The following is a 12838-nucleotide window of genomic DNA, read 5'->3' on the forward strand; positions in this document are numbered from 1 at the left end:
TTCAGTGGCTCTGTTGTAACATCTAAGATCAGCTCTCGCACTGCGTTGCCTCCCCAGGAAGCAAGAAAGCTTCTTTAGTGTTCTCTACATGTATTACCTATAATAACTGCACCTGGTAAACAGACCAATGACGTCCCTTTGCTATATACGCTTAAAACTCCTTTTCATTGTGAAAACAGAAAACAGCGACATTCAGTCACAACAGTGTTTTGAGTGTAAGAGCAGATACCTGTTTGAGGAAGAAAACTCTGCAAAATACATGTTGTGAATGTGCTGCACAGTTTTCACAGAGCATTGGTGTTTTCGCCCATTGGAATAGGAGGGTCTTTTCCCAAACCCTCTGAATTCAGTGATGTTCTGCAAAGGCTTAGAGCTATCAGTTAGAAGTTCCTTCCTCTCTACATTTCTTCTGGACCATCTGTGTCTGTTTTATTCTTGAATCTGTCTTCTCCTCCCTGAGAGGTCAGATTAAATACGACCATAGGCATAGCAACGGATCTCAGGATGATCAGGTTTTTTTGTCATTCACCGTCAATTATGGAGTAAAATTAACAAAGTATAAAGTACCTCACCTTTGCATCTGTATCCTTGTTTAATGACTCCCCATAGCTGAAATTCAAACAAAGACTATGTATTAACATATTTCTCTGCACATTTGAAACCTCCAGATACAAAAATCCACTAAAAACTCCACTCATTTCTAAGGTCTGAGCTCCTGCAGAATATCTTGGTTTTCTACCCTTTTAAAGTTAAGGTCAAAATATGAACTATTTACCTCTTTATCATAAGGTAAACAGAGTATCTTATGTGCATTCCTCAATCACAAAGAACATACGTTGAGCTAGTCTCTAACAAATACATTAGCAGATCTGACAGCCCCCAGAGGAGTTGCAGAACTGGAGTAGATGGAGAATTCTATCTCAGCACCCTTGTTTGACCCCAGCTAAACTGGGAATTGGTAGAACAGTTAGTTTTACTACATCTTTCTGTGCCATAGGCAGGGGGCATGTCATTTCTGTACCAGGACATGAGTTCTAACAGCCCCATGGAGTGGAAGGCCCTGGATTTGGAAGTCTTGCCTGAGTCTGGTGACACAACCAACACCACAAGGTAGAGCCATGTTTAAACAGATAACAGTACTGCCAAGAGGGTATAAAGGGTACCTTCAATAGCTACACAGGCAGAAGCCTGGTGTTCTATATAGCTTCACTGGTGTTTTATATAGGTCCATTTCTGTATATGACACGTGGTGATTATGACATTTAAAAAAGCATTATTCTAAACAACATTAACAGAATTTACTAAAAAGTAAACTTACAAATCCAGCACAGTTGTCGCAGAAAGTAGGCCTTAAGTAAGTGGTCTCTTGGAAGTTGTGAGCAAAGCCAAGTCCTAGTTTGGAGTAGATTGAACTAGCCCTCATAAAGTAAGCTGTTATTTCATCCCTGCTAATCAGACCTTCCCTGAAAATAAACAAGAAAAGCTGTTTATGAGACATAGTTTTTAAAAAGCATAAGGAGAATTAAACATATCTTTCTTCACAATTTATATGGCAATAGTTTCATGGGCCAAAAAACTACAGTGATCTCAGTAACCTTTTCAACTGCTCCCAAAGTCTACAGAAGCTTATCTATGCACTTAAAATGCAGCCTGTAAGGATGAATGGAATATCTGCATATGTGATGCAGCCGCACTACTTCATAGAAAACCTCTGAATAATCATTATTGCATTTTTCTATGCATTAATACATTAAGAAAATTGTTCTTAATTTGACCAAAATATACATTTTCCAATTCTCTATTTTAATCTCAGAAAAGTTCTTTAGTAGTACATACTGAACATAATTAAAAAAAATATTTCTATTATCTCTTCTTCCTCCTACATCAGCCTGGTTACCTGTAAGCTGTAAGCTTATGAAGATGTCATTCACAACACATTTAGAAGATGCTTTTGTCAGTTATGTTTTGACTTCTATTTGTGGGTGAAAAGAGTGATTCTACCACCCTAATGATAGATAGAAAATTTACAAACAAAAAGCCAAAATCCCGTCCCAAAACAGTGGTAAGCAGAAATAGGTACTCACCAGTCCTTAGCCATTACACAAAATGAGAATGGAAAACTGGCAGCTATCTTTTCAAATTCTTCCTGGGAAATGTATCCGTCCTGGTCATGGTCATAATTTTTGAAGACAGACTGTGTAAGAGAATAGTTTAAGGAGAATAGTTTATAATGTGGATGGGTGGGCTGAATTACCACTTTAGAAAGCCTCTACAATATTTATGGATTTCCTCTCCCACTTCCTCCCAATATCTATTAAACAGTGCAACAGTCTAACTCTTTTTTTTTTTTTTGCTTGAGACTCAACCAGCATTATGATTTCTTGATTTGTAGCAAAATGTAGGTAAGTCAACATAGGCTGGACTAAATGCTTCACTACACAATGACAGCTCTTCTTCAGCTTTACTTTAAGATCATTATGTCCAGGCCTACATATATAAGTTGTAGTAATGCTCTCAATGATGATGTCTGTAGCCAAATCAGCATAACTGCCTAGCTTATTTCACCAGGTCAATGTTCTGCAACAAGTAGTTATATGACAGAATTGCCATGTAGACACCTATTTCCACTTGTGGGATGACATTACTGTTTGTCTCTGGCCCTAAGGCAAGCAGCACTCTTAGGCCAAATTTAGTAATATATTTCAAAAGAGCTTGTATCAAAGGACATCTAGCAATATTAGAAGTGTTTAGAAGGAAAAGAGATGAAGCAGAGATGCAAAGACAATCTCTTTACCCATCTCTCTCTGTCTCTCTCCATCAGTTTTGGAATCAATCATCTGAGCTTACTTGATGGTTTCCAGTAAAGCGAGTGGCCCAAAAGAGAGAGAAAAAGCAACGGCTGCCAGTAACAAAACTGTTGAGAGGCCCACTTTCACACCCCACCAACAACATGATGTTGGAGTCCCTGGTAGAAATGGACTCCCTGGCTCCTTGGAAGAGTGGAATTATACAAACCAGCATTCACACTCCCTGCTGGCTCCTTAGCCGTTCAAGGAATGCCCTTCCCTACCTCACCTGCTGCTATTTACAGCTGGGCAAAAATATCTCTTTGTGAGGATAGAAGTACTTACAAACTCAGCACAGCTTTGAATGTGTCCACTGTTTTTTCTTTCTTTGTACCTTCTCATACCTAGAGATTAAGGCTATGACTGATATGTAAAGTAAAGGGGCCAACCATACTTACATCTACCATCCTCTGAACGTGTTTGCTGACAGTTTTTGGATCAGGTTTTGGGGCTACTCCCGAGGCCCAGTCTACAACTACTGGTGGTCTGGAAGGTGTCAAAGGCTAGAATAAATTGAATGGAACTTCATTAGTAGCACATGGAAAGACTTTCAGTATCCCACTTCTTTCATTTGTGACAATGGACTATGTGATACGGAAATGGCCTGGTGGACCCAACATCATACTTTCGATAATTACATGGTACTGCAGAGGAAGCTCTTCCCTGAACTGTCCAAAACAGTGGTTGTTCCTTAAATTGTCTGACAGTCCTGTAAATTCAGCACCTTTTCCATATTTGTAATACAGGACCAAACATGCAATATAACACTTGTGGGTTTCATCATTTGAATCACATATGAATTCTTCATTTAAAAGAATTGGTATCAATTGCAAAAACAGAGCCTGATGTCATGCCTCTACACAAGTAACTTCATTTGTGTTTGTGTCCATATTATAAAACCTGATATGGTATCAGTTCTCCCATATATTCTTCATCATCAACCAAACAATTTACGCTTTAACAGATTTTGCTCTGTCTATAAAGCTAAAATGCTTCCAGTTTAGCATAAAATAAAATTCAATTAAATCAAAGGAAAAAAGTTACATTACTCATTAAAAAAATCTTTTTGTTAAGAATCTGGAAAGGCCCTTACAGCAGCTCGGTGACTTCGTGGCTCTCGTGCATAGGAAAGCTCATAAATTTCATCTTCTGTGTAGTAAAGATCAAGAGACAGCTGAAAAGAAAGACAACATTAGTTTAATCCAAAACAGTAACTATTACTTGATAAACTTATTTCTGGCATGAATTAGTATTTTTTGGTGCATTAATTTTTAATTTAGGTTGCACCTAGAAAAAATGCACTTGACCTGCACAGGTGTTCACAGTGACTTGAAATGGGTACACTTCTAAATTCCAGACTGTTATTGCCATTATCTGGAAATCTGTAATGTTACACAGCTAAAGTCATTAGCACAGCAAGTGACTGTAGGCATAATTAGCAGTCAGTTAATAAGTAACTAAGAAAAAACTGTTACTACCATAATATTCAAGTGGACTATCATGCAAGTACAAAAGCACCATTCCAATGAAACTGTACATCAACTCAAATTCTCAGAAAACTCATGGTTAAACATGTCCATTTATCCAACCCAGCTGTGGCCATGCTGAACTAAGAAGTATATGATAAGGATAAAAGACGGACTTGCATATATTTATTAGGAGCCTTTAGCTGTTAACAGCAGTTATGTAAAGTGAGAAACGTTACACCTGGGTAAATAAAGGAATTGGAAAAAATTATCAATTTTATACATTTGCTTTTGCATGTGTCCTGGAAAATAGTATAGATATATTTTAACGCCTGGAAACAAATTGCAAGCTGAGATTGAAGACTGGTAACATAACACTTTTTGAATATTCACATGAAAATATTCATGCTAGACACGTGTTTGAATAGAAAAGCCAGACATAAATGTGTTACAAGCCTCAATCTATGTGAAGTCCAAAGAAAAGATAAACATTACAGAGAGTCAAGATTGGGCAGTCATATGCATATAAACTAAGGAACCAAAAAATGCTGGTTTATCCAATGAATAACCTTACTTAAATTGCAGATTTGCAATAACTTTCTTGTGAAGAACTGCAAGAAATACTGCTGTAATAATAATAGTGAGTAATTTTAGATTCTATCTTAAAGTAGTTTCTGACACTCAAAAAACAAAAGTCAAAATGTTATGATACTTCTATGAATTATTGACTTATGTATATAATTACTAATACCTCTCCAAACTTATTTGCCTGCTAATGGGTAACTATATGAGTAAAGGAGACAGAAGAAGGAGAAAGACTTGGAAAAAATCAGAGAGCAAACAGGAAAAATATGCACCCTGGAATATTAGCAGATTAGAAGCCCCTGCTTTGAAATAAAGTATTTTTTTTAATTTATGTTCTGTCACATATAGCTGCATGAAATTGTGGCCAAAGTTCTACATATTTTTAATAGATATTTTTATAAAACATTATTTAAAAATAAGGGAGGGGGGGAGGAACTTAAAATGATTTGAGACAAAACATTTTTAAACATTTAGCAGGAAGAAAAATCCACCACTTTATGTAGCATTATTTCAGGCCTTAGGTATATGTGCTTAAATTTCACAGTCAAATGCACCCAGAGAGAACAAATAACCTCAACCGCGTAATCACTTTTATCTACCAGCTTTTTGCTGAAACAGGGCTTGTGACCAGGAAGTGGAAGCAGCCTGTCTAAGCCTTTCCAAGCTGAGGTACTTGTTAAGGCCAAACAAAACTGAGAAACAAGAAAGGTAGATTTACTATTTCAATAAAAGGTACTATTTTAACATTTAAACTAGGAGAAGCTAACACTATTGTTGTGACATACATCCCAGGTACTAGCAATTTCATTAGTAACTGACTAGATATGACTGGAAGAGTAACACGACTGTATTTGACTAACGTTTATGTGGGACAGTTTTTTTAGTACCAGAAGAAACTTGGCTAGAAGTGTGGTTATGTTTAACCTCACACATCTTGAGGGACTGAACTTTTATGTGAAACTTTGTGTGTTTAAGACAAGGAAGCTTTGCATGCAGTCTTCTGCCTCCAAGGTGCATTCAAGGAAGCTTTCTACCTTTGTCCCCACTTAGGCTTAATCAGCAGAGGATTCAGAGCACTTCTTTAGTGAAAGTACAGACAGGATGCATACTGCTATAGCAAAGCAGAAATAACCATTTCCTTCCCTTACAGAAATAACTGGAAGTGCACTGCTCTACTGACATCACAACCGGCACCCTTGCTACCAAACACATCAGCACCAGTAACTTTTTCTCTCCTTCTATTATTGTACGTTTCCTTAAGGAAAAAGAATAATCTTACAATATTATGTATTTATAATTAATGGAATTCTCTACTTAGTTGTTTGGGAGGTATAAGAAAATATTTTTTAAATGGAGGTAGTTATCTCATCTAACAGACTTACTGTAAGCAAATGAACAAGGTCCATATTAGCCTCCAGGGGAAGCGGAATTTCCTGGAGTTGTATCAGCTCATTTATGTGGTTATACAGAGAGTATAGTTTGTATATGTTAATTTTTTTGTCCTCTAAGTAGTCCGGCATGCCCTCATAAAGCGATATCAAGTCTTTCAGGTGGACCCCAAGGATTGGGATCTTAAAGTTACTGCACTCATTATAGGCACGTCGGTAACTATCATAATTTCTGTATGATGAAAGCAGTTCTGTCATTTCATTAAACACCTAAAAATAAAAAGAAAACAAAAAAATCAGAATTGGTTATTGCTTTTGTTCTGATCACACAGCATAAGAATTTCCCATTTTATCATTAATGTGTTTACTCACAATGACTCTCGAAACAGATTTTAAAACCTTAGGCTTCAAATGAAATCTAGGTATTCACCTCACCTAATTTAGCTATAATATGTAATTATAGATAGTTAATCTATAGCCTAATCTGTAATGCTTGTCTTCCTAGGTTCCCTATTTAGTCAATGAAAAGAAAGAGAATCCCCTCAAATCAAGGGGATGTGTATGTAGTTAATGTATAAGCACGGCACAAGCTCTCTGACCTTCAGAAAGGCACCCATCTTCACCTCAAAATGTGGAATGCACTTTTCTGGCTTCAGGTCACCAGCTGGAATTGGAAAGTCTTGGCAGAGAAACCCTACACTGTGCTACAGTCCCATCGCAGCATGACCAGAACTCCCACTGCAGTTCAAGGTGGCACATGTTTGCTTTTAAGAAAACTTTTCCATGGAAATGAAGAAGAAACTTGTAAAGGCCAAAGGAATAATAAGTCTAGCAGTGTAAGTATTTCCCTTGTTTAAAGCTATCCAGGAACAAAAGCTGACTCTTAACATTATAAAAGCAATGGGCTAACGTTTTCTTGTGGAAGTTTCTGTCAAACCGCTTGATTTTTAACCTTCACAAACTTTTGTTATAGTTAAATGTGAAATTGTGTTCTCAAGTCACTAATTACCAGCCTTTATTTATTTGCTTCTTTCAGCGCTTGTATACAATTTCTTGATGCAAAAAGTTATTCAAATGAAGGACATATATGCAGTCCATTCCTCATAATGACAACATTCGTAAAACAACATGGTTCTAAAATAAGCTTGCTAACTGATCCTGAGAGCTGCAGCCGTTATCAGTGGGAGGTCATACTTCTGGTCTGTACTCCAGGTATGCACGGGTCATTCAAGCTGATCACACTGTGATCAAACAGGTTCATTAGATAACTATATGAAACCTTTCAGGCCCCAAACAAGATAAAATAATAAAGTACATTAGTCTCTAAAGAAGCCGTTTCATTGCTAAAAAATACTCTTTCCTTCACAGCTTCAGTAGTCGGAATGTCAGCAAAAAAATACATCCATCTGTATTTCACAAGCATTTAATTGGAAATGACAACTGATTCCAAACATTCCACTGCATTACAATGTGTGTGGATATTAGGGTTAAGTTTGTTCAAGTGAACTAGATAAAATCTGTCTTAGGGAAATATCAGAGCACTGGAACAGGCTGCCCAGGGAGGTTGTGGAGTCCCCTTCTCTGGAGATTTTCAAGACCTGCCTGGATGCAGTCCTGAGTGATGTGCTCTGGGCAATCCTGCTTTAGCAGGGGAGTTGGACTGGATGATCTCTAGAGGTCCCTTCCAACTCTGTCGAACCTGTGAATCTGTGAATCAGATGACCAAAACCAGTCCTTTTACTTTTAAACTCAAAGTGCGGAGGTCTGTGCTAGCATGTCATAGACTCTGGATGCTCAATGTTGCTATGGATGACAATAGGTTTTTTTCTCAAATGTTCAAAGATCCAGTTCTCTGCTTTCATGTTTGAATGCTATTCTATACTACTGTATATGCATTACTACATGAAAATGCAGCTTGCCACATCTGAGTATTAAAACAGAAACTTTAAAGAAGCTATACAAATCTTGAAGAAAGGTGGGGTTGAAAGTGTAGGAGTAATTGGTGTCGTAGAGATGAAATGACAAAGAAAAACCCTCCAAAACCAAAGGAAGTCTTCCTTTTTCTTTTCTTTCTGTCTCTCCATCTTATCCAATGAAGTAAAGTTGGGGTTTTTTGTGTGCAATGACAAAAAAGTTAAAGGTTCTCTTATTTATAAAACTTAGAGGAGCAATACCAACCTTAATTACATCATGAGGAACACATGAGCTTGTTTCCTTGAGTCTGGAAATGGAACTGTGACAGAGACCTCCTATCACTGCCATTAACGTATTGAAATTCTGCAGCTGGTGGAGCTTCTGCGTTGACATGCAAAAAAACCAATCAATATTTATTATGTAATGGTACAAGTTGCTCAATATGCACATCCAAATTCTACAACGTAGTCTATTGTCTTCCTCTAAAGTCCTACAAGTTTTGTGCCACTATCCATCTGATTTTATTCATTTTAGTAATGAGTTGTGATTTTACAGGGTGGAACATGTACTTATTCTATTGTTATTAAATCAGATATTAATTCTGCAGAATACAGTAAGTCTTCTCAGTATTTCTCCCTCTTCCCACAGTCTACCACAACTAGGAAACAGTACTTATTATCTTGGTTATGACTGCAGTTGAATTAGTATCCAAAGAATACCAAAAGGACAATAGCTCTGTTTCTATCCAATAAGGCATATGTGGTAGAAATGCTTCTAATTACAGCCAAAGACATGATAGCGGTCCATGCTTTGAAAGGTATGAAGTCACAGCTTGGAATCTCACCAGCTGATTCAAAAGCAAGTCTAGATGACCAAAACCAGTCCTTTTACTTTTAAACTCAAAGTGCGGAGGTCTGTGCTAGCATGTCATAGACTCTGGATGCTCAATGTTGCTATGGATGACAATAGGTTTTTTTCTCAAATGTTCAAAGATCCAGTTCTCTGCTTTCATGTTTGAATGCTATTCTATACTACTGTATATGCATTACTACATGAAAATGCAGCTTGCCACATCTGAGTATTAAAACAGAAACTTTAAAGAAGCTATACAAATCTTGAAGAAAGGTGGGGTTGAAAGTGTAGGAGTAATTGGTGTCGTAGAGATGAAATGACAAAGAAAAACCCTCCAAAACCAAAGGAAGTCTTCCTTTTTCTTTTCTTTCTGTCTCTCCATCTTATCCAATGAAGTAAAGTTGGGGTTTTTTGTGTGCAATGACAAAAAAGTTAAAGGTTCTCTTATTTATAAAACTTAGAGGAGCAATACCAACCTTAATTACATCATGAGGAACACATGAGCTTGTTTCCTTGAGTCTGGAAATGGAACTGTGACAGAGACCTCCTATCACTGCCATTAACGTATTGAAATTCTGCAGCTGGTGGAGCTTCTGCGTTGACATGCAAAAAAACCAATCAATATTTATTATGTAATGGTACAAGTTGCTCAATATGCACATCCAAATTCTACAACGTAGTCTATTGTCTTCCTCTAAAGTCCTACAAGTTTTGTGCCACTATCCATCTGATTTTATTCATTTTAGTAATGAGTTGTGATTTTACAGGGTGGAACATGTACTTATTCTATTGTTATTAAATCAGATATTAATTCTGCAGAATACAGTAAGTCTTCTCAGTATTTCTCCCTCTTCCCACAGTCTACCACAACTAGGAAACAGTACTTATTATCTTGGTTATGACTGCAGTTGAATTAGTATCCAAAGAATACCAAAAGGACAATAGCTCTGTTTCTATCCAATAAGGCATATGTGGTAGAAATGCTTCTAATTACAGCCAAAGACATGATAGCGGTCCATGCTTTGAAAGGTATGAAGTCACAGCTTGGAATCTCACCAGCTGATTCAAAAGCAAGTCTAGATTTTCAGTGAAAACAATTTCTTCAGAACGGGTATGAGAAAGTGCCGGTGCCACAACAGTGTAATATCTGAACACTTGGTATGAAACTACAGCATACACAAATACGCATGCTGTATGATGAACCAGGAGACCAGGACAACACTCCCAGATGACTCTACAGTAGTAGCGTAGGAAGAGCCACTAAAGGGCTGTATCAGAGAAAGACAAAATAAACACCACACATGTACAAAATTTAACTGACCTGTGCAACATGGATGAACTTGATGAACACTTCAGCCCGAAGCTGTGGTGTTGGTCTGCTGAGAACCATGAGCTGCACCCACTGAGAGATACCATTGCAAAGAGCAATTGATCTTTCCATTGTTGGATTCTCCTTCACACAGCTATTCACAATGTAGTTCTGATAATCTGAGAACTTAAAAAACAAAAAAGTGTCAATGAAAACGCATCTACAGTTTCATATACCTGATGAGCTGTCTGCTTTTCAAATGAAATATACAAGATATATTTTACAACTTAAATATCCGTAAAACTGAAATCTCTCCTTTGTCAAAGCTCTGTTCCGCTCAAAGCAGGCGGCTTCAACTAATTGAATTAACTGAAAGTATCTTTTCACCATAATTTGTATCCCATCGTTTCCCTCGTGTATCTCAGGAGTCGTGGCTCTTATAAACCCTAGGATGAGTAGAACTGGGGCTTTCCTCCCAGCCTCAGTGGGTCCATAGATTCATTGAATCACAGGCAAGGTTAAATTGAATTTGAAATGTGATGGTTTAAGGAAGTTAACTGTTCAGTTTATGTAGCTAGTGCTCACTTTTGAATTAAGCTGCACTAATACAAAAAGCAAGTTCTATAAGATTACTACAAAACTGGGCTACAGATTCCTTAATATTTTTAATACAGCTCGTGAGATTCTCTTATTAAATGAAAATGATCCCAGATTGTTCAGTAGACACCTGTATGTAACAGATACCTTTTTTAAGCCATTCTTCCCATTAAGAACAACGAGAAGCAATCATTTGTTCTTGTTGATGCAATCTTTATCCATTCTCTTGACTTATCCATTAACAAGTATACACAAGAATTTGAATAATCAGAAAATGTGACACAGGATTTATATGTCCATTCTTTACTATGGCCACTAATACTAACATCTTATCAAAAACATTCATAGCTGCAATAGACACACATCCCTTCCTTAAGGCCACAGGAACATCCTGAATGGCACTGATCCTTAAAAAAAGGTCATAAATTGTGAGGCTGCTGATTGTTTCTTGCTCTCCCTCTCTTACTTTCTCACCACTTTTTAACTTTTTACATACATTTAATAAGAACTATTAACACTTTATAAAGCAGATATGACAGCAGACATCTCTAGATTTGTCCTCTTATTAAAAATGGAACATTAACAGTAATAATGTCTCTGAGATTACATAGTACTTACTTACAATTATTGTTTGAATTTTGAACCTCAGCCAGATCTGGCTGGGTCTTGAAATTTAAGCAACTGTTCTATACAGACAGATAATTTTTCAGTATCTGACTACATAATTATGGACTTCATAGCAGTCTCAGTACAATTATGGATCAGTTTGATTAGTTTATATTTTGTTCTCAGCAGCTCTCTCCTACAGAAAAGATTTTTTTTTAAAATGCTGAACAAATTTATATCTAACATGCTACTTAAAGTTTTGAAATAGTTTTGATGCAAGAATTTATTAACGAGGTTAGCTGTAACAAGACTGTTAGTGGCAGATATGGTAAAGACGTCCAGGTACTTAAATAATTCAAGAGTCTGGTATTGCAACGACTAACTTTTGAGCCACATCAGGAAACTAGAAACCAGATTCTTACAAAAGAGTGTAACCTCCCTGTATTTTATAGCTATAAATTAAAGTGGTTTCCAAACACCAGCACACCTGCAGTCATCACCCTGTGAACACTACTCCCTATGTTTTTCTTTGCTGCAAGATAGGTGGTGTCTCGTGGAAGATTTTGCTGTATGCTCTATATGTTCAGAGGATCAAATATTCCTTTCAGACTTTCAAATGAGTGAACCTATGAATAGTTATTTCAGTGACTGATAACACAACAGGTCATTTGCAGCCTTGCTCCTGGTATATGTTGCCATGTTAGAATAACAAAAGGATTCTATGGCTCAGCATACTATCAACCCATTCTTCAAAGAGTTATTGAATTTAGCTATTTATCCATTATACATTATTTTCTTAACTAATGTTTCAGTAAACTCAATTTATACAAAAACCAACACAGGAAAATGTATGCAAGTTTGTAACTGTTGGAACTCTATAACACACCTGACACTCTGACTGCAATCATACTTGTTATGCTCATTAATCATTAATTACCTCATGTCTGCACAGAGCTTGAAAATGTTGAGAGTTACATAAGCTTTGCATACTATTACGGCCTACAGGCAGCAATCTGTGCATAACTTTGGTTCTATGGCTTTTTGAATTTAACACAGAACATGAAGAGTCATGTGCTGTCAGCTCAAAATAAAGTATACTAACACACAACTGTGAAATCTTCCACAATCTACTGAGAGCCCCTTTCCTTGCAAGACTTCATCTTCACATCGTAGCATTCTAAAAAAAAAATAGCCCCAAAACACTAAATAACCAAAACAAACAAAAAACCCCTAACATTTCAACTTTATTTTCACTGTTATCATCCCACTGACTTT

General features: G+C 36.8%; 1 protein-coding gene across 1 annotated transcript in view; it reads right to left on the reverse strand.

Moving 5' to 3' along the window:
* The window catches only part of RASGRP1 (RAS guanyl releasing protein 1 (calcium and DAG-regulated)), a 42870-nt gene that overhangs the window by 4805 nt on the left and 25227 nt on the right, over window positions 1–12838 (reverse strand). Inside the window, exons 7-14 of the mRNA XM_014941854.1 lie at window positions 10373–10546; window positions 9528–9644; window positions 6280–6555; window positions 3940–4020; window positions 3245–3349; window positions 2085–2194; window positions 1319–1463; window positions 573–609 (exon numbers count right to left, since the gene is read on the reverse strand). Coding sequence (XP_014797340.1) covers window positions 573–609; window positions 1319–1463; window positions 2085–2194; window positions 3245–3349; window positions 3940–4020; window positions 6280–6555; window positions 9528–9644; window positions 10373–10546 — 1045 coding nt within the window. The remainder of the gene's footprint in view (window positions 1–572; window positions 610–1318; window positions 1464–2084; window positions 2195–3244; window positions 3350–3939; window positions 4021–6279; window positions 6556–9527; window positions 9645–10372; window positions 10547–12838) is intronic.

This window comes from Calidris pugnax, unplaced genomic scaffold (assembly GCF_001431845.1).
Source record: "Calidris pugnax isolate Ruff unplaced genomic scaffold, ASM143184v1 scaffold56, whole genome shotgun sequence".
NCBI classification, from domain to species: Eukaryota; Metazoa; Chordata; class Aves; order Charadriiformes; family Scolopacidae; genus Calidris; species Calidris pugnax.